The sequence below is a fragment of the Schistocerca gregaria genome, chromosome 8 (assembly GCF_023897955.1).
Source record: "Schistocerca gregaria isolate iqSchGreg1 chromosome 8, iqSchGreg1.2, whole genome shotgun sequence".
In the NCBI taxonomy this organism is placed as follows: Eukaryota; Metazoa; Arthropoda; class Insecta; order Orthoptera; family Acrididae; genus Schistocerca; species Schistocerca gregaria.
Window position 1 is genome coordinate 454,951,197 of NC_064927.1, and position 27,468 is coordinate 454,978,664.

At 38.5% G+C, this 27,468-nt stretch overlaps 1 protein-coding gene across 1 annotated transcript; it reads left to right on the forward strand.

The window, feature by feature from the left end:
- On the forward strand, window positions 1-27,018 carry LOC126284938 (galactose mutarotase-like). Its single transcript, XM_049984200.1, has 7 exons — window positions 1-1,284; window positions 1,360-1,520; window positions 8,683-8,892; window positions 24,887-24,974; window positions 25,155-25,299; window positions 26,169-26,367; window positions 26,600-27,018. Exons 1-7 carry the CDS (start codon window positions 870-872, stop codon window positions 26,675-26,677), a joined length of 1,296 nt encoding a protein of 431 aa, XP_049840157.1. The 5' UTR covers window positions 1-869; the 3' UTR covers window positions 26,678-27,018.
- The last annotated feature ends 450 nt before the right edge of the window (window positions 27,019-27,468 follow it).

Genomic DNA, 27,468 nt, shown 5'->3' on the forward strand with positions numbered 1-27,468 from the left:
TAGTACATGGCCTGCCAGTATGGAACAGTCTTCGAGCAGTGCTACGAGAAGCAAAGCCGACCTTCAAGTATGTCGAGTTCCTGCTGGGGCACTACGCACAACACATGGTGTCTTCATCAGTAAATTCTCGTCCTGGAAACATTCACGCAGTAAACTTATTTTACGCTTAACGAAACTTGTATAACATTGTCTCGCGATTTAATGCGTTTTGTGCAACATAATTCTCACAGTTAATGTTACTTAGAAGAGAAGGTACGTAATGTTGCGTTCGTACACGGGGAGTCTTTCAAAGACGCCACTCGGAAATCGTGAGCTGGTAACAGCTCTTCGCGTCCCTTGTGCCTATATTTCATGAATACGATATGTGACTTTAAATAAAATCTTTCTATCGTATTTTTTGGCTAAATTATGTCGAAATGAACTTCATTACCTGATTCAATTTTACTACAAGCCAGACGCATAGCTATGACGTAACCGTTATATCTTGTTATTTGCTCATATGTTTGCCAAGAAATTTCAAGCTACCGAGGATCTTGTTGTTTGTACAGTGCAACTTTATGAATAGGCGCCACCCACACAACTGTCTGCACGCTCTGTCGCACACCTGTTGTTACGTATGGGTATAAAAGCTGCATAGCCTCTACTGGCGACCTTACAGTGTCGTGTTCACCGCTGTCGGTTGGTTGGGAGCGTTCCATGCTAAGATTGGACTTACAAAACTTATTTTCTCAGTAGCTATTTTCTCACGTCAACATTGAATTCCACACAGAGCAGCCAGGGAAGTTTTGTTTTTTTAAGAATTTAGTTCAGTTCGTTTGAGGCAGAGGTCAGGATTAGTCACGTTGGCAAGAGCGTGTAACAACAAAAGAATGACGGCTGTCGGACGTAAACAAAATCAAAAGCGTGGCTGCTTTGGACATGCCACTATCGTTCCGTACTTATCGGTGTTCATTTTTTTGTGTTGTGTAGATAGTGCTTTAGGCCGCTTTGCAGTAAGCCATCAACACAATTCGCGCTACCACGTAAGGAACGCCGTAGGGGACTGTATTTATGCAAATATGACGGAAACTGCAGACGACGGCGTACAATTAGTGGAAGACGATTTTGGAACGTATGAGGATACAGCGACAGATACGTCAGAAAGAGTGAGAAGATTTACCTTAACTAACAGTAATGGCATGTCTGTTCAAATAATCACATATGGTGCTACTATTACATCTCTTAAAGTTCCCGACAAGACTGGAAATGTCGAGGATGTAGTGTTAGGTTTTGACAATTTAGACGGTATGTTGATTACTTTATTATGCAAATAGACAAAGTAAATGTTTACAATATCATAATAATCTATAACTATTGCAGGCTATAGACAATCGCAGAATCCTTATTTTGGTGCCACAGTCGGTCGTGTTGCCAATAGAATTGCAAACGGTACATTTCAGATTGGGAACCAGACGTATGTGCTGAATAAAAATGAAAATGGAAAGAACAGCTTGCATGGCGGTCTCGTTGGATTCGACAAAGTAAGTACAGTCAATGTGTACGTATTGATTTCGATGTATTGGAAGTTGGATTTGAAGATGATGATGTCTACCTCCATCATCTCATCTCAGCTCTTCTTTTATATATATCATCTCAACTCTTCATATATATATAAAGAGTTAGCGGCCCTTAGCAACAAGATTGCAAAGGATCTATATAAGAATGGGAAGCAATCCAGCAGTACAGGGCATAGGGCGCAAGCAAAGGCTAGAAAGAAAAGTTTCCAGAAGACCAGGAGAATCGTATTGATGAGTAGCAGACATACGAGGGGAATATCAGAACTAGTACACAACTGTAGTATTTTTAATTGACGTCAATTGTCATTTAAGCACTATAAAAATAGTATTGCTAAAGGGGATCATGTCATTACAATTGAAATACATGCATCACATTTTTATCCTATGCCACAATTATGTAATTGAGGACGACACCAGAAACTTCACTGAGAATGCTCCTCACTCTAATGTGAAGATTCTTTCTTTCTTTGACTCGTACAACAAACCATGGGGCAAAGTGACTTGGACATTTTAATGCAGAGCTTGATGAGTCGCACTGCAGAGACAGTGTTTGTGCAGTGTTATAACACAGCATGTGAACACCTCCAGTGAGAGGCTATGTTTGTGACGAATAATCAGTGGGACTCATTTTGATCAAATCAGTATCCATACTATCCCAGTGATTTTGAATGTAACAGTAGTTGTTTTGTTGAATGAATTCTCTGAAAAGAAGAGCTGTATGTACAGTATTTATAGCTCAAAGCTACTAGTGAAACAAAATACTGTAACTGGAACTAAATTGTGGATCTGAAAGGAAACATCTCGTGTCAGTAGAAATAGAAAAGATTAACAGCTTCTAATATTAATACAGGAATGTGGAAGGGTAAATGGTATAATGGCAGGTGTCCTATCTGAACTTTACTTCTGTATTATTGAAACTGTACAGATACATCTAGATGGATACAAGCTCATAGTATACTGTTTGGGAACCGATAATAGGAAGGAAAATGCCTGTATATGCACTATACAATTAGTATTGAATTCCAGCCCTTAAAGATTAGTGACCATTGTGTTGAAAATGCAATTAAATGTCATGCCTCTATAGTAGATCTGTAAGCATGCAGGCTGGCAGTGCTGACAGTTTACAGGCTACCTGAAAGGACTATGAAAATTTCAGCAAGCAGTCAGTGTATGGTAAGGAAAGTTCTGGTAGAGCGTAAATATTGTGGGAGTAAAGGAGACCACCCACTGAATAATAAAAGCGTTGAGTCATCAATGGGCACTCTAAATAGAATAAGAATGTGGCAGCTTTTGAACAAGTCTTTTGAAGTGAAGAATTTGTCTGAAAGCTTGCTTACCTTTTTTTTTTTTTTTTTTTTTTCTTCTGTTGACATCTCAGTGCTCATACTGTTTGGTGAGTGGTCTTGTATCAGTGCTATAAAAGATTTTTACAAAAATCTTTAATAAGTGTCTAGGGAAAATAACAAGCTAGCTTACAAATGGATATAACACTGGATCAACTAAAAGTTGTCAACAGAGTTGTAGAAAGAAGCCACAAACATCAGATAGTGTTGTATGGAGATTTATAGCCCATGAAAAGGCCTTTAAGTTGTCCATAGTTCTCCCTTCAGAACAAAGTAACAGACTCTACATACATTGATTTGTTGTAGACTATACACAGCAAGGTTACAACTTCCCACGAGAATGAAAAGCCCATAAGTGGGAAAGTCATTCCAGACAAAGTTACTCCATTTCACCAATTTATTTTCTGCAAGCTGGAAAAAGGTCTTTAGTTCATCAAACTATGCTCAAGAAGGAATACACAGAAAAAGATCTTATCTGCACCACTTAGTCAGTAGGCTGACAGTAGATATTAACATTGAAGTTAGAGAATTAATTGAAGTTGCATGACAGAATAACCAAAAGTAACAAGAGAGTTGGTGCCAGAGAAATAAACTGGAAGGTGATAATGGTGTGGAGTTCATTTAGGAAACTGAATGCTATATTCAGCAGTAAATTCTGAAGGTGTCTTAAACAGAAAGTCTATAACAGTGTATACTGCCAGTACCAACTTTGAGGGAAGTGAAATGTGGGAATTAAAGGCACAAACTATGCAAAGATTGATGGTTGCCCTATGAGAAATTGGAAGATGCATGTTGGACAAAACAAACAGGAACAGAAATATAAACAGAGAACCAAAAAGATAGGAGTTGAGGATGCAGTAGTGAAACTTAAAATCACACTAGGCTGAGTGTGATAGCAATACAATGGTGGCAGTTGTACTGTAGAGGTTCTGTGTTATAAAGACCAAGAGGCCAACCCAAGAGAAGATGGATTGACAACATAAAGAAACAAACAGCAATCATTTAGATGTGAACTGCTAAAGATCGGAAGGCGTGGAGAAATCTGGAAGGCTCCTCAGTTCAGTAGTAAACAGTAAATGACTGATGATACTTACCTGGAATATTTATAACTTTTGGTGAGTTTAATGTTGATTTCCTGGCTGAGAGTAAAGACTGATTATGTTGTTCCCCCACGGGAAACCTCCCAATGCAGACTGAAGTTCATAGTGAAATGCTTACTGACACTTGACTATATGAGACACAGGGTACCATTACATTGGAAAATGTCTGTGACTTGGTCATAACAGACAGTTTGTCTTAATCCCATAAATATTCATATCTTGCAATTTCAAACAAACAAAAATGATCTGTTGGTACCACACATAGACATTAATGGCAATACAAACTAAATGAAACACTGTAAAGTTCTTTGGGGTCTAGCTCGATTACAAGGTTCCGTCAACATTCTCAACATAGCACATTTTTGTGCAGAGGTATTCCACACTGTGCTGGTTTGGTGAGAAAAGAATTGATTTATTTCACACTTTTTCATTTCTTATTTTCTTTTTGTAATTTTTGTCAGAAACAATGTGCAGCTAAACTAAATAAAGTATTCAGTCAGCAGAAGTAAACAGTAGGAATACTGTGTAAAGCAGATAATGTTTATGGTCTTTATTGTTAATGGTAAATATTAGGGTAAATTTACTTTTGTATTCAAAATGAATCTTATCTATCATTCACTGATTCAGAATTGTTACATTGTTTCCATAATGAAGAAAATAAAGCTATCATTGAAAATTATAGCTATTTGGCAAGTAACAGACTGACAAACTTTTTAATACTGTTTGTTAGGTAACAACTTAAGCTCATGATATTGGGACACTGAATTTGTATCTTGCTTCAGTTTTTTCTCAAAGTGGCTTCATCACAAACTAAATAGCAAAATGAATGTAATTGGGATGAAAATTGACTTATACACATAATACCTCCTCCTTACACTGGAATTGTGTGTCCATTGGCTTATGTTTCCTCTCTTTTCTCCATAAAGCATCTAATATAGCTTCTTCTCTGATGAATTGATGGTTTTATGTGTTGGTGAAGCGTCCAGTAGTACTATCTCATCATATTGGTATTCCCGTCTGTCTTTCTATGATTTTGATATCTTGGTGGAAGAACTCACATTATCACTAACATCACCCAAGTTTTCAGGAACAGAAATCAAGGTGAATCTCGAGTCTCATCAAAGTGCCTAACTTCGTAATGTTTGTAGCTTCACTTGTTGACCCTCCCACTTAATAATTAAAATAAATTTTGCTTTCATTAGGCAGACATGCCAAACTTTGTTACTCATATTCAAACCTGGATTGAGTTAAACTGGTGTGGGAATATTTAATATTGTTAGGAAATAACGTAGGTGGGTCAGAATGAGTTTTTGTAACTCATCCATTTTATCAGCTTCTTTGCAGTTATCATAAATGCTTGTTAAGACTAAAAAAAAGTTGTTGCGTATCACAAAACTTAAGAGACCGATTGTCACAGCTGGGAGAGGTTTGATTTTTTTAATTTTTCCAGCAAGTTGACTAAAATAGAAGTATAATCAGGGTCCCTTTTGTTGCCTAAGTATATAGCAACAACCTCCTTGAATGATACATAAGCCTCCTTATTACTCAGTAATCTTTGGTTCAAATCTGGAATCAAAACATCTTTCTAAACCTCAAGTCCAACAAACACAACGTCCTTCAGTTACACTTCTTATAAACAAAGAAGATACAGTTTCAGAAACATTCTCCATATTTGGGCAAATCTTGTACTGACAGTTTCAATAGGCCTAATTTAATGGGAACATAAATTTTTTTGGGTCTCTGAGGAATCATGTACAAAAGTTATTTTTTACAGACTGCAAAGGTTTTCTTGTGGACACAGTTTATTGTGGATTAATGTTGGTCCCTACCATTTGTATATTAATTAAATTATTAATTGAAATAATGTATGGGATATTATATCTAATTAAAATCGCAGCAAATGCATTTCTATAACACTGAGTTGTAATGAGACTGATATGGCTTTTTTATCGTATTAGAATTTTGCACACTAAAAACCATCAGAATAAGCCATTTTAATTGTTGGCCTATGTAATTATCAAGTGTACAGCAAAGAAGAGTTGCATTAACATGGAATTAACTAATCAGTGTAAAAAGTCTCATTGAAAGTTCTTGTACTATATCTGCACTTTTGTTACACTGTGAAAGGATATCAATGATAGGATTTGATAATGACATTGTTGCTATTTTCAGTGAAAGTGAAGAGGAATTACATTATACATGCTGAGTCAATGTATGATATACAAATTTCACTTTTTAATACAAAAATAAATCTAACCTAATATTTACCATTAACAATAAATACCATTAAGGAATAAATGTTATCTGCTTTAGAAGGTTTTTCAATTGCTCTTTTTTTGCTGACTGTATTCTTTTATTTAGTTTAGGTGCATTGTTCCTGACAAAAATTACAAACAATAAGAATGAAAGGGCATGAAATAAGTCAATTCCTTTCTCATCAAATCAGTGCAGTGTGAGATACCTCTGAACGAAAATGTGCTGTGTTGAGAATGTTGATGCAACCTTGTAATCAAGCCAGACCCCACAGGGTTTTACGATGTTTAGTTTAGTTTGTATGGCCATTAATGTCTATTCCTGGTACCAGCAGATCATTTTTGCTTGTTTGAAATTGCAAGATGTGAATATTTATGGTATTAAGACAAGCTGTTTGCTACGAACAAGTCATGTTGAATGGAATGTACAGTTCAATGAATACAAAATATGGATTGAGGGTAAATCAATGAAAGATAAATGATAGGACATGTCAGGAAATCGTGACTTGCATGCTACTACAGGGAGCTGTAGAGGGAAAGAACTGTATGGGAAGACAGAGGTTGGAATACATCCAACAAACAATTGTGGACAGTAGGTACAAGTGCTGCTGTGAGATGAAAAGGTCGGGACAGGAGAGGAAGTTGTGGCCGGCTACATCAAACCTCCCAGAAGGCTGGTGGTGATAAATAAATAATTATTCAAGTAACGTGATTGTTTTAGCATATTTCTTGCTTTCCATCGTACTAAAACAGGCTCACTTAACTCGGGTGACCATTGTTTCTGAATGACATTTGTATGTCATGGTTTATTATGGGATCACAGATTTACTTCAGACTTCGTACACTTTTAGCCAGCCCTTAAAAAAATGTAATGTGCAAGTAGTAAAGTGCACTATTCTAAAAGTTCCAAGAAAATTGTTACAGAAGTTTTACATGTCTATTACGAAAATTATGTGTCTTTATGTTCGTGCCAGATGTTAGAGTTCATGATGGTCAAGTTGTTAGCATTTGAGCATAGCAAGACAGACATGTGTAAAGTGATGGTTCGACTCCCACCCACACTTAACTTTTACTGTATATTTCTTTCATCACTGATCATAATATTTAATTTGACGTTTGAGAGAGAATGTAATTAAAAAAAAATGTGTATCTGCATGAGGTTTTAGTGAATTTAATGATATTTGACTACTTACTAATTTTAATAAATTTAATTATTGAAACAAACAAAATTATAACTATCGACAAGTAAATGAAGAAACACACAGTTTTCCTGAAAACATATGCCTTTCGTGATTTGCAAAATCCCTTATACATGCAGTCTGATAAGGTACCCAGAACTACTTTGCACTTCAACACTTAGAGTTGTAGACACAGAGGCAGGTCCCATTTTGTTAGTTGTCCTCTGCAGTGGTGAGACATTGCTAATGTAGCGAGAATGAAGAGTGTAGGTACAAATTTTTTTTTTAATATCACGGAATTTACACTTGCACTCTAAAATTACAATTTGAGCGAAAGTCAAACCATAATCTGTTACATATGTGTCTTGCGAAGCTTGAACACTAACACTTGATCACCATGGCGTCCATGCACAGATACATCAGTTACATGATAGACCCATAAAACTTCTCTTATGATTTTCTCGGAATTGCTGTAGTAGTTCACCTTACTACTTGCACATCATGTTGTTTTAATGGCCTACTAAAGGTGTACAATACAAAGTTTGAAGTAAATCCATGATCCCAATGTCGTGGCCTGCCCTTGTCAGTGTCCCCAGAATATAGAAGCCTACATTGTGCCTTCACTTTCATGTGTATGACATTTATTGTGAATGACAACAGCAAGAGCAGACTACCACAGAGTTTCTACAATAATGACACTTTGAAGTTGGATTTGCTGTGGATATGTTTGTATGTGTACTTAGACCAGGTAAAATAGCAGCAGTTTGAAATGTATCTAAGTTTCTGTGCTGTCAAGTGTGTCAATGTGTGACATATCAATCAGCTATTGAAAACACAGATCTGCCTGGTCATACAGCTGAAGTATAACTTTCATAAAGTCCATAGAAGAAGAATGATAAACAGAGAACTGGCATAGCATGGTTACAAACTAGGTAAATAGATGCTACATTGCAGTAACAATCAAATTTGTTACACATTTTTGTACTGCATGTATTTAACAACTGCCTTTGTGTAATACTTTTGTCATATGTTTGTTTGTGACTGGACCAAGTGAATGGACTGTAGTTTATCTTGTGTGATACTTGATTTTATATGTGTAAATAAGTGTTTTTAATTCATTCTCTGTCATCCATAGTTTCTATCAAGTAGAATAACCTTCAGACATATGAAATGAGAGTAACAAAAGACAAGCAATTCGTAGAACTTAATTTGTATATTGTATTAACAAGAAGATATCATTATACTGTTTGCAGGTCCTTTGGGAATCTCATGTACATGGCAAGAAGGTGACAATGAGTTATTTAAGCAAAGACGGGGAAGAAGGCTACCCTGGAGAACTGCTGGCACAAGTGACTTACCATCTGACCCAAGACAATGTATTAGTAATTGAGGTTAAAGCTACATCAACAAAGCCGACACCCGTTAACATCATCAACCATTCTTACTTCAATCTTGCCGGACATGTGAGTACAAACTTAACCTTCTCATTGCATGCCATGTAGCATAAATCCTTTTCATTGTGTATAGGTTTCTCCAGCTATTTTATGACTTAGTCCCTGTATTGTTTTCTTTCTTTTAGTGATGTCTGTTTAAGGTATTACATTGTTTTTACTCTTTAAAATTACTTTACACGTAGGTAGCTCACAATCAATATTCACAGCACGTGGCAGTATTGGCTGTTTGTCAGTCATCAAACACCATAAACCCAGTGCATATTTCAGTGACTATCATTGGGAATGCCAGTGCAATGTAATTTGTTTTTGGCTTTAATTTGCAGAAAATCTATATAAAACTATTAAAAATGCTTCTTGTTACGAGCAGGGTGCTCAGGAAATTAAGTATTGAAGGCTACATGCTTGTCGATAAGCAGCCTGTGGGACTTCAGGAAGCATATAGTTGTCAGTGTGGGTCATAACTGCTGTTGGTGTGTAAGAGTTCCTCACCACTTCTGAAATAAAAACTCCTCTCTCAACTCAAGTGAATATTTAGTGATTACTAGGACTGTGTCTCACAGGTAAAAATACTGCTTCCCCCCCCCCCCCCCCCCCCCACCCTGCCCGCCCCCAAGTCTGCAGTTAGGTGTTTTGGTTGGGGATAACACACACAGTTACATTTGTGTATGGTGCTTCTCTGTTTCCAAGAGCTGAAGGTAGGGCAATAGGAAATCCACTAAGTCTAGACTACTTTCAAGAGATCACAGGCAATCCCCTAAAATTGTAATCCACATCACCATTACAATATGATGAAAGTCCATCTCCCATGAGTGTTTTAAATTTGTTTCAATGTCAAATCATTTTCTGTGATTAAGTTCCTGAACTACAATGATCCCGTACAAAGTGTTTGCTGTAATTACTCTTTGTATGCTACATAGACAACAATCAGATTACAAGCTATTCAGTATAATTTTTTCAGTATCATCAGTTGCAAATAAATTGTTGCTATATTTACCAGTTTTGATGAATTGTCATCTTCAGAAGTGTAGTTTAGTAGTCAGTCAGATCTTCTTCAAAGAAGGGTAACGCCATGTGTACATTCAGAAATTAACATGTCGTATGAGATTATTTTAAACATTGTTTGACAATTTACAGTAACAGAATCAGATCTCTGTATCTGATGTGCTTGCAGCGAGGAACATCTTGACTGTCTGCTAAACTAAGCTTCTAAGTACGACAAATTAATTTGTTGAAACTGGTAAAGATAAAAATTTATTTGCAACTGATGACTAAAATTTATCCTGAAAAAATAATACTACAGTTGCTGAAAATTGTATCCATGAATAAAATAATATTCTGTATAATACACTATTTGATGCCAGTATATTGTCTGGGTGTTAACATCAGTAGCTTCAATAGGAAAAATGTATCATACCCAGATCATAATGTTAGAGATTGGCTGTCAAATATCACAACACAGTAGGCGAAATTTTGTTGGATTGGCGTTAGCCCCAGGCACTGTGTGCTCATACCAGCAACAGCTGTGTGATTTGGTACTGAATACATGCAAATGCTCCCTATGAACATTTTCAGAATAATAATAATAATAATAATAATAATAATAATAATAATAAATAGGCCTCCGGTTTGTTCTGCCAGTCGTAAAAGGCGACAAAAAGAACAAACCACTAATAGGGCTAACCCCCCTTTTAGTGCGATTAGTCGGTTCAGGACACAACTAAAGAAGCCCCGGACAAGCGCCGTCATGGTCGGGTACGATGCTTGAACCCTATGCCTGCCCACAATGGTAACGACACTGCTAGCCAACTGCAAAATGATTTAAATCCAAATAGGTGTTTTGCAGGATATGCTTCCTGCAACCACCCTAGAAGGAAAACAAAGACAGAGGATGAGACGGTCAGATGAAGTTAATCAACACCTCATGTTCTGTTATTACCAAGCAACAAACCTAGGAACCAATACAACTGGATACAGATCACAAGTATACACAACATTTATTACCAGATACCCAGAATTAAATTTTTTAACAGAACAACGACTAGCTGATCAGATCCGTGGAATAATCAAAAATAACAGGATACCCCAGTCAGAATTAGAAAACATCAAACAACAAGTACAACAAATACTGAAACAAAATAATGTGCAATCAGAAGAAGAAGAAGAAAATACAGTAATGGACCCACACATCCCAGAGCAAACAAACAAAGAACAACAATCAGAGGAAAACGAAATCTTAAGACTGCCACCAGAACAATTTCAAATAGAACACGAAGTGACAGACATTAGACCATTCTTGCATAGACCGCCAAATAACCCACAAGTCGAAACAACAATAAAAACTATAAACACAATCATACACAACAAAATAAATGAAAACACAACTATGGAAGAGTTACAACTACTTGTTTATATAGGAACACTCACTACACTAAATATACACACTAGGCAGAGATCAGAACCAACCAACACACAGTAGAAACCCACAAAACCAGCATGGCAACACAGGCTACAGATCAGAATAGAAAAACTGAGAAAAGACATTGGACAGCTAACACAATTTATAAGACATCAAATGTCAGAAAAAAAACCGAAAAAGGTTAGGTAAAATCTCACAACAAGAAGCGATGGAGCAATTAGATGAAAAGAAGCAGAAATTACAAGCATTGGCCAAACGACTTAGAAGATACAAAAAAAGTGAAAATAGAAGGAAACAAAACCAAACATTCAACACAAACCAAAAGAAATTTTACCAGACAATAGATAACACACACAATTAAAATAGACAATCCACCAAACATAACAGACATGGAACACTTCTGGAGCAACATATGGTCAAACCCGGTACCACGTAACAGGCATGCACGGTGGATAGAAGCAGAAACAGACACATACAAGATGATACCACAAATGCCTGAAGTGATAATTTTGCAACATGAAGTCACCAAAGCAATTAATTCTACTCACAATTGGAAAGCCCCTGGAAAAGATAAAATAGCAAATTTCTGGCTAAAGTAGTTCACCTCACCATATTCACATCTAACTAAATGATTTAAGTTACATTGCAGACCCATACACATTCCCTGATACACTTACACATGGAATAACTTATATGAAACCTAAAGATCAAGCAGACACAGCAAACCCAGCTAAACACCGCCCCATAACATGCCTACCAACAATATACAAAATATTAACTTCAGTCATTACACAGAAATTAATGACACATACAACACAGAACAAAATTATAAATGAAGAACAAAAAGGCTGTTGCAAAGGAGCACGAGGATGTAAAGAGCAACTGATAATAGATGCAGAGGTGACATATCAAGCTAAAACTAAGCAAAGGTCGCTACACTATGCATACATTGATTACCGAAAAGTTTTTGATAGTGTACCCCACTCATGGTTACTACAAATATTGGAAATATACAAAATAGATCCTAAATTGATACAGTTCCTAAACATAGTAATGAAAAATTGGAAAATCACACTTAATATCCAAACAAATTCAAATAATATCACATCACAGCCAATGCAGATTAAGCGTGGAATATACCAAGGAGACTCATTAAGTCCTTTCTGGTTCTGCCTTGCTCTGAACCCACTATCCAACATGCTAAATAATACAAATTATGGATACAATATTACTGTAACATACCCACACAAAATCACACATTTGCTATACATGTATGATCTAAAACTACTGGCAGCAACAAATCAACAACTCAATCAATTACTAAAGATAACATAAGTATTCAGCAATGATATAACTATGGCTTTTGGAACAGACAAATGTAAGAAAAATAGCATAGTCAAGGGAAAGCATACTAAACAAGAAGATAACATATTGGATAACCACAGCGACTGCATAGAAGTGATGGAAAAAACAGATGCCTATAAATATCTAGGATACAGACAAAAAATAGGAATAGATAATACAAATATTAAAGATGAACTAAAACAAAAATATAGACAAAGACTAACAAAATTACTGAAAACAGAATTGACAGCAAGAAACAAAACAAAAGCTATAAATACTTATGCTATACCAATATTGACCTACTCATTTTGAGTAGTGAAATGGAGTAACACAGACCTAGAAGCACTCAATACACTTACACGATCACAATGCCACAAATATAGAATACATTCACATACATTCAGCAACAGAAAGATTCACATCAAGCAGAAAGGAAGGAGGAAGGGGATTTATCGACATAAAAAACCTACATTATGGACAGGTAGACAATTTAAGAAAATTCTTTCTAGAACGAGCAGAAACTAGCAAAATACACAAAGCAATCACTCATATAAATACATCGGCTACACCATTGCAATTTCATAACCACTTCTACAACCCTTTAGATCACATAACATCAACAGATACGAAGAAAGTAAATTGGAAAAAGAAAACACTACATGGCAAGCACCCGTACCATATAACACAGCCACACATCGATCAAGACGCATCCAACACATGGCTAAGAAAAGGCAATATATACAGTGAGACGGAAGGATTCATGATTGCAATACAGGATCAAACAATAAACACCAGATATTACAGCTAGCATAACAACAAATTAATGCAGACTTTGCAAACAGCAAATAGAAACAGTAGATCACATCACAAGCGGATGTACAATACTAGCAAATACAGAATACCCCAGAAGACATGACAACGTAGCAGAAATAATACATCAACAACTCGCCATACAACATAAACTAATGAAACAACACGTTCCCACATACAAGGATGCACCACAAAATGTACTGGAGAATGATGAATACAAATTATACTGGAACAGAACCATTATAACAGATAAAACAACAACACATAACAAACCTGACATCATACTCACCAATAAAAAGAAGAAAGTAACACAACTAATCGAAATATCCATACACAATGCAACAAATATACAGGAGAAAAAATTGAAAAAATACATCCAACTGGCTGAGGAAGTCAAGTACATGTGGTATCAGGATAAAGTTGACATTATACCAATTATACTATCAACTACAGGAGTCATACCACACAATATCCACCAGTACATCAACGCAATACAGCTACATCCAAACATATATATATACAGCTACAGAAATTTGTAATTATTGATACATGTTCAAATACCCGAAAGTTCCTAAATGCAATGTAACATATACCGTACAGTTAAAAGGAAGTCACGCTTGATCAAGGTCTGCGTCACTTTCCATTTTTAACCAGACATAACGTCTGAGAAAGGAAAGAAATAATAATAATCTCAATGTGCTTTCTCTGAAAGCTTCAATTTTATGTAGCTTAAAGTAAAGCAATCACCAATCCTGTGATTAGTTTGACTTGTAGTGCTTTGCTATGCATGCTCATATTGAAGGTGACCTTTATCCAACCTGAAGAACCAGCTTCCTTGGCCACATAGAATCAGAAAATTAAAATTTGTATATACGCCATTGAGAAGGTCCACTGGTGCTGGTCTGGCCAGTTTATCAGTTGTCCTGTCCCTGCCAAGTGTTGTTCCGTGTTGATGTTTGAATCTGCATATGTGACAGATTGTACCGCTACAATTCAACTTAATGTAAATGTGTCATTCTTTTTGTTTCCAATAAACTTCAGATACATGAAGAAAGATGGTAATTCTGTGTGATTTGTAAGACAAGTTTATAGCCACCACCCAATTTTAATAAATGTATCTTGGGAGAGGAATGTAAATGCTTGATCGGATTTACTTGGAACGATTTTGGCCCATCAGTAGTTGCCTAGAGAGCTATTGCACACTGGTGCAAAACAGTTCCTATTTTTTTTCTTTTAATAATTGCTATTAAAGTTTTTTCAGATTTGTAAGCTGCAGTTCAAATAAATAAATGTATTCGGAGCTGATTTTTATCAAATGAGCTATGTGACACAAGAAGTTACTTTCAAATTCAATATTTTATTCACTAAAACCTAACTCTGTTGTAGCAGCAGAGGTTCTCTCGGCAATGTTTGCTGGCAGCCAAATCCACAGTAGCTAACCCAAAGTGTGCCTTCAGTTTATTAATGAATAATCAAACACTTGAGTCTACAAAGTACATCAACATATTTCCACGTAAAAGTGTTACTGTTCCTTGTGGCCCAACATGCAAAATAAGTCATGATGTGAACTGGACTTCTGAAATAATCTAAATCCCAACGATTGCACTATACAGCCACTTGCTGTCTAGAAAGAAAGGTAAAAATAAACTTTATAATCTCATATCCTGAACACAGAGCTCTTCATTCTTTCAAATGTAAACACCAAGTCTTCCATGTTCTCCTCCTTCTGAATTTCAATAACAAAATTCGACTTATCGTGCTGTCCCCCACTACATCTTGCTTCCCGTGAGCTGCTGCTATCTATACTCCCAAGTGCATTGCTGCTGATTTACTTCACCTGCTCCTCATTCATAGCTGAATGAAGATGTTTGTTTGTGACATGAAGCTTAATACTAGTTATGGGCTGTCACAACTGATTGACTTCACAATACACCTTAAGATGTTTTGCTTATGACTGGAACTGGTTGTATAATAAATTAACAGAGTTGCGAGCAACCATGATTTTTTAACAACTTGTAAATGTCTTTTTAAGTGGGTAAAAGTTGTATATCTAAGGAGAGATCTTAATTATTAATTCAGAACAAGTGGAAAACTAGCCTCGATCCATCAGTGAAGGCTGGTATGAGGTATTAGTATTTCAGCACTTTAGACAAAGGTTGGACTCTTTTGAAGAGGTACAGACTGGATCATGGTGGAAAAAGCACCGCGTATTATTCTCCGAGAATACCACATTATTATCCTAGAATACTTTTGTGCAATTAAACTGACCAAGGTGGCATATTTGTTAATACAGTATACTACAGCTGTCCTTCCATCTTTTTTGTCACCCATATTCTGCAAACCATTGTGAAGTGTATGGTTGTACTTCCCACTGTACCACAATGAAGGTTTCTTACTATTTCGATCACATATTGAGCCATGCTCTGTGCATGCTATAATTAGTCTAATGTGCTTTTGTGGTCGTTGTGAAAGCAAAGCATTGCTTTCCATTGTGGGCAGTAGTATATTTCTAGATTCCACACTTAATAATGGGTACCAAAACTTTGTCTTAAAGTGCCTCTGCCAATTATAGCTTTCCAGCTTTTCTGTAATGATCTCCCATGGATCAGACAAACTGTTGAACTAATCGTGTTAGTCCCACACAGTTGAACAATATGCTAGGATGGGTCAAAGGAGAGTTTTGTAAACAGTTTCCTATGTAGTTATACTGCACTTCCCCAGTATGCTACCAGTAAAATGAAGTCTGCCACCTGCCTTATCTAAAGCTAAGCTTGTGTGATCACTCTATTTCGTATCCTCACAAATCTTTATACTTGGCTAATTGCAAAAGTTTATTGATTCCAATTGGAAAATTGGAACTCGATGAACATTTCTACAGTTTGTGAAACATACAGTTTTATATTTCCGAATATTTCTGTGAAAAGCCTGACATTACTATTAATATTGTGTGCCAGATCATTACAAAATAATTTACAACGTAAACAGAAAGGATCCCAACACATTTTTCTGGGCTGGGTCACACCAGAAGTTGCTTCTACGAGGGTTGTTAAATAAGTAATGCTTCCCCCCTCCCCCCCCCCCTCTCCCTCCCACCCCCTCAGAACATGTATATTTTTAAGTGTGAGAATTTGATGGATAAATTAATCAACCTTTGTAGATCTACTATTTTTTATATAGTTTCACTTTCTATGTTCTTACACCAGTGTTGTGTAAGAGCATATATTTCCTATTGGTAAAAGTTGTAGTCTTTTGCTTGTAGCCATGTTTTCACATTGTGAATTATTCTCTCGTCATCTCAAAGTGTGACCCACATAAATAGTCCTTGTGTGTCCCTAGCAGATGGAAATCTGAAGAGCCAGGCCTGCACTGTAAGGTAGTTCAGGTAATGATGTTCAACCCAGTTTGAAGATGTGTTCTCGAGTTCTGAGATGTGTGTGTGGGCATGCATTACCATGTTGGAACAAGATTTATTTTGGATTCTTGTCAGACAGGGCACTTCAAAAATGGTTCTTGAGTTTGAGTCTTCACATTTGTTCTGAATTAATAGCTGGCCCTTTCAGCGACACTCCCACTTGAACGGCACCATTGCTCTCCGAAAAGATTGTCATCGTGACTTTGCCAGTAGAGGTAGTTGCTTTGAATTTCTCCATTTTTGTTGATTGAGGGTATTGCCACTCCAGTGACTGCATTTTTGTTTCCAACTGAACATGATGCACCCAGTTCTTGTCACCAGTAAGGATCAGCGACGGAAAGGCCTCTCAGTTTGCCTCAAAGTGCTCCAGTGATTCAGATGAGATGGGTTTTATTCTTGTAGTCTTATTATGAACACTCGTGGAACTCATCTTCAGCACACCTTTGAATATCCAAGAGTCTGTCTGTGAAATAGGGGAAAGGCAACCACTTATGTATAGCAGACTGATACATGGAGCACAGACACGTGTAATGGGAAAAAGCATTCACGCCATCTTTCGAATCCTTGCTTGTTTTCTAGCAAAAGTATACACATTAACACACACACCCAAATGTTGAACTCCCGTGGCTACAGCAAGACTGATAATCAGTTATTGCAAGCAGGTGCCTTAGCGTATGGAGTTAGGGAGGAGGTAGGGAAGGATTCAAAGATGGGGTACTGGGATAGAAGTGTGTCTTTTGGCAGATGCCTTCTTGTCCAGACAGGACAAAAGGGGAGGGGGAGGGAAGAGTGTTGGAAGAAGCCAGTGCATGAGATGGATGGGAGGCAGTGTTGTGGACAGAAGACAGAAGGGAATAGGTAAGGTGAGGCAGTGGGAACAGATTGGCAGAGGTTTAGGCATGTTGTGCAGCGCGTTCAGAAAGTGAATGACGAAGTTTGGTCACTGCCAAATTGTGACAAACAGCACTCGTGTGAGTAGACAGTTTGTTACTTGTTATACCACCGAGTGGGGCTTCGCCGTCGTTAACAAACTGGACTCGCCACCGCCCCCGCCCCCTGCCCCTGCTGGGGGCTCACCCCCTTTCGGCGGGTTCATGCTTGGCTACCACGGGGCCCAAGCCTTTGCAGCATATTTTCCCTTCCGTGCTGCATGTTTATACTCTTGCTGCTCTTTTTCTCCTTTCTTGGGAACATATCTGGGCTGTTTTTGGAAATGTGTTCTGCATTTTTGGTAGTCAATATCAAAATACTCTCCACTGTTTTTTATTCCTTTTCTCTTTCTTCATTCACCTCCTCCTATCATTCTTCTGTTTTGGCTTTTGAGGTTTCTCTTTTTCTTCTTCCTCCCCACGTGCTCCTGAAGGCCTTCCCATGTGTCTGACGTGTAACATGTGACTTGGTAATGCGTAATTCCCAGCCCCGGGATGACAGGTAGGGTTTGTACATAGCCCCTGGTACAGGCAAAGCCCAGGTGGTGTGATTGCCTTGAGCTGATACTGTCCCAAATTGCCAGTTGATCCCTCCGTCAGGTATTCAGAAGGTGTGAACAATCACCTTAGGCGGATGCACCCCTTTCTGAAGTGGGCTTCCAGTTGGAAGGAGTGCGCCATCAGAGAAGCCAGCAATCGGGGATTTTCTTGCAATGTTCCAATCATCTTCACAATCAATGGCTATGAAACTTAAATGGAATGAGGCTAACGATTCAAAGACACTCCCAGCTGCGCCACGATTCCTCGTGGTTTCATGTACTGAAGACTGTCAGTCCTTTGCTACAGTAAATCCATTCATTATTCAGAAAAGTGTTGATGCAATTGCTGGCCCTGTGAAATCCTACTCTTGTTTGCGCACTGGCACGTTGCTTTTGGAGACTACTTCTGACTCTCAAGCATAACAACTACTTGCAACTTCGCTCCTCCACAGCTATTTTGTTCGTGTAGAAGCCCATCAAATGCTGAATTCTTCCCGTGGTGTTATTTACACTAGGTTGCTCGATGGTCTGACTGAGGCAGAAATCCAAATGTACCTCTCTGATCAGAGTGTCATAGCAGTCCATCGGGTGGTGAAAAAGTAGATGCCTCCTTAATGCCCACATGCACTCTCTTTCTCACTTTTGATAGCGTGGTTCTTCTGGAAAAGGTCAAAGCAGGTTATGAAGTTATCACAGTCAGACCATGTATTCCAAACCCGATGTGCTGCTACCATTTTCATCCTTACAACCACACTCAAGAGTCCTGTTGACAGCCAGCCAAATATGTAACCTGTGGTAGGGATGCTCACGAGGGCGATTGTCTGGTGCCTTCTCTCCAGTGCATCAACTGCAGTGGTAACCATGCTGCCGCCTCCTGTGATTTTCCTGCGTATCTCGATGACCGGGCTGTCCGGGAAAAGTGAGTGAAGGAAAAAGTGCCTTACCTGCTCTCTCCCAAGGTGTTGGCTAGTCGGAAACCCTGCATTCTACCATCTGGCACCTACAGTGCTGTTCTTGCTACATCTCGCTCCACAAATGACATGACCACATAGACATGTGATCTCAAATTTAGCAGCACAGTTGTAAAATTGCCCACCGTCATGTTAGCATCCACGCCTCCTCGTCCAGCTGTGCAACAGGCCACCAAACTTTTGCCTCGTGGAGCAAAGTCACCAGCTACACAACCGCCAGGCCAGAAAGGACAGAAGGAATACTTCCGTGAAGACTTCCCACATTTCTACAGCCAACCTCCGACAACCAGAAAGGCTCCAAGAATTCAAACAAAGGCACCAGGGCCCAACTCGGAGATCCTCTTCAACAGAGTCTCCATGTGATACCCTCACCCGCCTGACCTCCATGTCCCTGGTGCGCACCATGAACCATTTTTCTGCTGTGGACTCCGCAGGCCGACAGAAGGAAAATGTCAATGCTTCTGTAGACCTCGTGGAGCTGCATCCTCTTGCCGCAGTGTGCTGTAGCGGGGAGTCTTCAAAGGTTGCCACTTGGCAGCTGCCGAGATGACACCCCTTCATTTTTTCTAGTCATGTCTCTGCTCCACCTCCAATGAAATGTTCGTGGCCTTTGATCCAACAAAGAGGATTTACAGCTGCACTTAGAATCGCAGAGTCCACTTGTTCTCTGCCTTTAGGAAACAAAATTGTGTCCTCACAACCACTTTGAGCTTTTGTGTTTCTTCCCAGTCTGTTTTGATCTCCCCCCTCCCCCCGAGTATGAGTACGGCATTCCATCTCGTGGGGGAGTCATGCTGCTCATACAGAATGACGTTTGTAGTCAACCCATCTCCCTAACTACCCACCTTCAAGCTGTTGCAGTTTGCCCTTTTCTTCCACACTTGACTTTTTCTCTTTGTACTGTTTACATCCCTCTGTCATACGAGGTCACCAGGGCAGACTTCCTCCATCATATTAGGCAGCTATCTCACCCCTTTCTGCTGCTCATTGACTTTAATGCACACCACCCCTTTCGGGGTTCTGCCAGAATCTGTCCAAGAGGTGCCCTCTTGGCTGACCTTCTCAATCAACTTAACCTCGTCTGCCTTAAGATGGGAGCACCCACGTTCCTTTCAGGCCCCACGCAAACCTTTTCCCATTTGGACCTATCCTTCTGCACTGCCTAGCTTGCCCATCATCTCAAGTGGTCTGTTCTCTCTGACACATACTTGAGCAACCATTTCCCATGTGCTATCCATTTGCTGACTCCTTCACCTCCTATGTGCACATCCAAATGGCATCTTGTTAAGGCCGACTGGAGGCTTTACTCCTCCCTGGTGACCCTCAACAAACAACATTTCCCCATTTGTGATGACCAAGTAGAGTATCTTACACACATTATCCTTACTACTGCTCAACTTTACACTCCTCACACTTCCTCTTGACATGTAGTCGTTTTCAACTGCTGTTTGTCTTCTTCTACAGTTTTGACTTGGGCGTGTATGACTATAGTTGTTTTTGCACCCTAAAACAAAACAAGCGCTGGACTCACATTTGAAAGGATGATGGTTCAAACCCACATCTGGCTATTCTGATTTCTGTTTTCCACGATTTATCTAAATTACATAAGGCAAATGCCAAGATGCTTCCTTTGTAAGGGCATGGCAACTTTCCTTCTCCATCCTTTCCTAATCCAAGCTTGTGCTTTGTCTCTAATGACCTTGTAGTTGACAAACTGTGAACTTGACCATCCAGTTGCCGAACATGCTGCACGCGACAACACAAATGACTTCAACAGCTAATTCACTATGCTGGACATTTGGATACTCCCTCCAGCAAAGGTTTCACTGAACAGTGCAAATGGGAATTCTCTCTCCAGCATTTCCTGTGTTCTCACAATCCCCTTGGCCTAGACCTCTGTTAAACTGTTCCACTGCCTCACTTTACTTACCTTTTCCCTTCTCTCTTCTCTGCATACCAGTCTCACCTCACCCTGTCCAGATGTTGGTACTCCCTTCTCCCACAATTCTCTCCACGCCCCCCCCCCCCCCCCCCCATCTCCAGTTCGTGTGTGTGTCCCTCCCCCTCTCTCTCTCTCCCTCCCCCCATTCATTTCCACCTTTCTCTCCCTTTTCTTTCCCTTCTTCCTATATGTTTTTGTGCTCTACCCTCTGTACTCCTTTCATCATCTTGTGTGGCCATGGGCTCCAGCTGTCCAAAGACATGTCTCTTTTCCACTACCCTCTCTTTGCATCCTTCCTTACTCCATCCCCATCTTCATCATGGGCACGCACATTTGGATGTCTGTGTGTGTGTGTGTGTGTGTGTGTTGTGTGTGTGTGTGTGTGTGTGTGTGTACTTTTGCTAGAAAAAGAGCAAGAACTCAAATCCAGTGTGAATGCTGTTTCCTGTTATGTGTCTCTGTGCTCCATGTGTTGGTACACTATAGGTGAGTAATTTGCCTTTTCCTTATTTTATATATTGCTCCGTCCAGGAATTTCCGAGTCTCGATCATTGCACATGCTTTTCTGATGCACACTGATAGCTGTAGAGCCTATTGTCATCGTGTGATGCAGCAGTCTGCATGAATAATGACAATTCGCCTTGTCGGGAATGGGCTGTGACAGGTCATTGTGACATTTCTTAGCACTTTAACTTTCTTTACCCATCATCTTCACTCCTGCCAACTGCCACACAAAAACATTTACGGATGTTCATCATGATTCCTTTTCCTGCAACCAAGAATTCAATTGCAGCATATTGCTTGTAACGAGTGTCTCATGTAGATACTATTTTGATGGCTACAGCTCTGCCACCTGTCTGAATTGTTCAAAATTGTGTACACGTGCAGAAAAAACGTGTACATCTGTCAGTGACTCTCCATCCAAAATAACATGCTATGTTGTCCCTACCAGTTACTCCCAATTTCAGTTGTTAGCCTATGTGATTATAGTAAATAGTTCTGTGATTAAGGCTAGAGAACTGCACGATGCCAGCTGTCTGCCATGTCGTCCTTTGCCGTATGGCACAATTCAGATGCAGGATGGAGACACATGGGGTCAGTCATCATTGGCTTTCTTGATGATGGAGCCACTACCTCTGACACAAGTAGTTTTTCTGGCAGTGTTGAGGGGCTAAGTGCATCCCGTTTAAGTCCTCCCACCAGTGGGGCGAAAAAGGAAAACTGGCAGTACTGAGAATTTGTACCTAGCATTGGCTGTCGGACACACTGACCACTCTGCATCAGAGACCACATTTGTAAGTGTTGTTGTGATACCATTGAGTCAAATGCTTTTTGGAAGTTAAGAAGTAGCGCATCATTGATCTGATTATGTTGATCCATGTTTTTCAGGATGTCAAGCAAGAAGTAGACACTGGTTTTCGCATGACCATTGTGTTCCCTGACCTGGCCAGTCAATGTGGAGGAGTTCATTCCAGTCAAGATGTTAGATTTCAGAATATGATGTAAGGTTTTTCAATGAAAGGATGTCAGTAATATTGAATAGTAGTTTTGCTTAAAAATTCAGCTACCTGTCTTGAGCTTTCTTCCAACCACCAGGCACATGAGCTTTCGTGCATTATGGTCATGATAGTGTCTAACTTGGTTGCAAATTTCAGTTTTAACAAATTCAGCTGTTTCTCAATGTCACTAACACTAATAGCTAAGTCATTTCTCTTTGTAGCAGTGCAAGATGTAAACTGTGGTGTGCTGATGGACTTCCCTTCATAAAGGAACATTTAAAAATGGAATTTCATATATATATATATATATATATATATATATATATATATATATATATATATATATATATATATATATATATATATATATATGCTTTTGCTTTGTTACCCTAAATTTCATCCTTGAGTGTCTGAACATGCATCTTCATTGCTACTGACTGCTTTAACATATGACCGAAATATGGTCTTTAGATATGATTCTGATTCAGTACTCATTGAAAGCAGCACCCATTGCCATTTTAGCAGCAAAATACGTTTCATTCGGCATATATCTATCTATAGCCCCATGCTTCATTTCACCTTCTGTGCTGTAGTCTGTTTCTTTACTGAGAGTGTATTCCTCCTGTCATGAACTGTTGTATTAGAAACCTACCTATCAACTGCTTGTTCCATTATTTTTTTAAACCAGAGACACAATTCCTCTAAATGCTAATGCCCACAGAGAAATATTTAAAGTGCTTTTACATATCCTTCAGGTATGAAACTACTGCCTCTTGCATTTGCACTAAAAACAGTGCTACCGCTGGGAGTGAGTACGGAACATACAAATGCTTCCTTTGTAATTTGGTAATCACTGTCGCTACCACTGTCACACGATCAGTTATAAAAGCTTCAGTGTGGACAACCTCAAAGAGAGCTGGTATAGTTGCTGCTATTAGCTCTAATATATTTCCTTTAACAGTGGGTTTACCAAGTAGTTTCCATATAAACAATTTTATATTGTTTTGCAAGATGTCTTGTCATGCCCATCTGATATTTTTAAGTTTTCAGTTATATCTGGGAGTGAGTCTGGTAGTGGATAGGGAGATCCAGTTGCAATTTTATGCCCACCTTTGGTACCAATTCTTGTCCACACAATCTCAAATGCAGTTGTGATTCAATCTCAGTGGATCTGGTTTACTGCAATGAGTACAGACTGTCGACTTTCCATTAGCCTTCATCCTTTCAATATAAACATGTGGTCTGCTGTAAAAATCTCCCTGCTGTGACTTTTAGGTTTTAGCCAGCTCTCCGCACCTAGTATCGTGAGTTCCACTGTTTTTAGGAGTGCTTGAAACTTTGGCAATAAGTGTGAACTCTTCTCTAGTTAATGGTGTAATGTCAGGTGTTCATCGGCATTATTGTTTCAATGTTGTGCACAATATCTTGAGAACTGACCCTTTCATTTCTTTATGTACTTGCTGCCAACCAACCAGACTTATGAAATGTTTTTGGTCCTATGTCACTATTCCAACTCCTGACACCCACTATACCCTCCCTTTGATGTCCACGTTTGGTAAACATATGTACAACTTGTTCATCTCAATACCTTGTTAGGAAGGTGAGCATAAGGAGAAGTCGACCTTTATTCTGGCAGTGCTTATCCATAGTCAAGGTTTTAACATTTTGCCTCCATGGTTGATGGAAAATAAATACCACATAGAGAATGACAGTGGACAACATGTAATAGTCATACATTATTCAATTTGTTAAAATAGAGTGTAGTTGATGCTATTGTGTGTATGTCTCTGAAGTTCAAAAGTGTACCGGAATTCACAACTTTCAGTAGGAGGACCTTATGACTTTTAATTTTCAGTTAGTCCTAAGTGGGTAAATATCTGAATAGCAAATGCAAATGTCTGGAGTTAGCCCAGGGTAAGTCAGGTCAAAGTAGGTGTGTACTACTTCCAATACAGCCAGTCCTAATAAAACACCCTAGACATCAAACCATTTTTTACTCTGAAGACAGTTTTATCTTTTACTTGCAAAGTGCTGTCATTTTTACTACTATTGTTGGCTGAGATTTGAAAACTTGGGAAATGTTTGATATTATAATGCAGTATAATGTTAACATGATTTTAAAAGAAAATTTTTTTTTTCAGTCTGCCGGTGTAAGTGGGATAAATGAGCACATTGTTTCCATTAATGCAAACAAGTACACTCCAGTTGATTCTGACCTGATTCCAACAGGTATGTTTTCTTAACAATTCTTCTCTCTCCTAATTTGGCTTTTCGTTTAATAAAAATGAAATTCCTTTTTGTGAATCAGCCTGGCAAATATGCTATGCGCTTCCCAAAGAGGTTTTAAAATTCTTATTGTATTTGTTCTTTTACAAAGTATTTCCTATATTTTTCATATTGTTCATGCAGGTGAGATTGTGAACGTTGGTGGCACTCTTCTGGACTTGAGAATACCACGTCGTCTGGGAGATGTTCTTCCTCAAGTTTCTGGCGGGTATGACAACAATCTGTGTGTCAACCAGGCCAGTGTATGTGGGATGACATTTGTTGCAAGGTAATGGTACACAATGCACAAGGAAACTGCAGCACACTGTTTATACTATAATGGCATCTTTCACTTTCCAATGCATTGTTATTCTAGCAGTATTCAGAAGGGCTTGAGGTTTTAATTTAGCCACACGTTTTTAATATCGTATAACATTTTATAATTTTTTCCCTATTGGGAAAAATTATCACCTGCAAAATGTTATGCAATTCATATGAGCATACATATCTGCTTGTGTCAACTATCATGGACTACGTGGCTAAAATGAACTATATAAACCAAAGAAATGATCTATAGTTTATATTGGCTGCCTGAATAATTGACAAATATGGGTGAACTTCACTTTTAGCATCACTAAATATAGGCAAAATACAGTAGATGTACGTACATACATCAGAGTAAAACAGGCGTACAAAAACAAACATCTAGTAGAATGGAACAGGTCCATTATGCAGCTAAACAGATTTGTCTGAGGACTGATGGTGTGAAAATATTGTGAGTAAACAACTAAATGTGGATTTGTATCTGCTGAGTCTGTTTCTCTGTACATAAAATGTTTCACAGTGATAAAAATTAAAGTCACTCTACAGCTTTATGAAATTGTAAGATGCGTACCATTTAAAGGCCATTCCTGGAACTGAAATGCTACTGGAAAATGTGATTTATGATATTAAAGGCCAGCCCACAAGCAAATGTATGACCATTGCCCCACATGCCTGATAAGACAAGTAAAAGTAAGTCTGTGATCAGAATACTATGAACAAAAATGGAATTTTCAGACCATTAGTGTTGCCCCTTTCTTCATAGCTGTGGCTGAAAGCAGTCACTCTCTGATCTCTCTAATTAACTCATTCCATTTCCAAAATTTTCTTGTGCAGGGTTGTGCATCCAGATTCTGGCCGTGTTTTGGAAGTCCATTCTGATCAGCCTGGAGTGCAGTTTTACACGGCAGGTGGGCTTCCAGAAGAAGGAACAACTGATCCAAATACAGTAGTAATTGGAAAAGGTGGTGCACAGTACAACAAGTATGGTGCACTCTGCCTTGAGACACAGAATTATCCAGATGCTGTGAACCATGTGAGTAACGATAAGTAATTTTATTACCATACTGCAGAAAATGTTTCAAAACTATATTGTAGAATATCTTAAGGTTCCATATGCCGCTTTAAAATTGTCTGTTCCAGTTGTGATTTCTTCCTGCTTACTCTGTAAGTTAATTTGTTATTTCTCTATAGTCTGTAAAATGTGTTCAGAAAAAACTAATTCTTGTGTGGAAAGTATTGAATGTTTTTTTTTTATTTTATTGCAGAAAAACTTCCCAAATAGCATACTGAATCCTGGACGCAGATACTCACACACAATGGTGTACCAGTTCAGCACTGCATAAGACTGTAAAGAAACTTAAACAAAAGAATGAAAGTATAGCAGCAAGAGTAGTTTTAAGGCAACAAATGAGCTGCATCTGCAGTAGTTCTCAGACCACTGTAATGTGTTAAAAAGTATAGGACATAGGTGAATTGGGTTTGGAATCACATTTTAAAAATGTAAGACATTGCAAAAGACAAATTTTACATGTTTATACTGTGTTTATATTCACTTTGTGTCCTGTTTATATGAACTGATTCTTATAAGACTGTCCTGACATTTCGACCTCTGTATTTTCTCAGGTTTGTGGTAATCCGTTTTACGTGTACATGCGCAATCATTATAAAATATTGTGAAATATTAGATGCAAAAATGAGTCCTTATTTGTCACATTCCTAACTATTTATTATGCCAAGATGACAAGTTCTCATCCCTGCAGTAAAGGACTTTTGATTTCTAGCAAAATAGCTTTTTTTTAAATATATATATATAAATATGATCTACTTTTAAGTCAACATCCTTCTGTACACTGTTTCTCTCGGGAAGAGCAATGCTGCTGCGACATCAAAATTGGCTAAGATGTGAAAATAACTGTAAATGGAGCAGAGCAAACACGTGATTTTTGAACCCCTAGTACGATGGGTATTCACCTTGAATGAATGTTGGTAGACTGCCCATACAATGCAGTTTGTCATGGCGCCGATAGAAAAGTGTAGTGGCACTGTGCTCTCGTCCAAAAGACAAAAAATAAGCAGTTCGGCGTGTAAAGAATGTGAAAAGCGAGTTATGAAAGGTATTTGGTGTGTCAAGTGC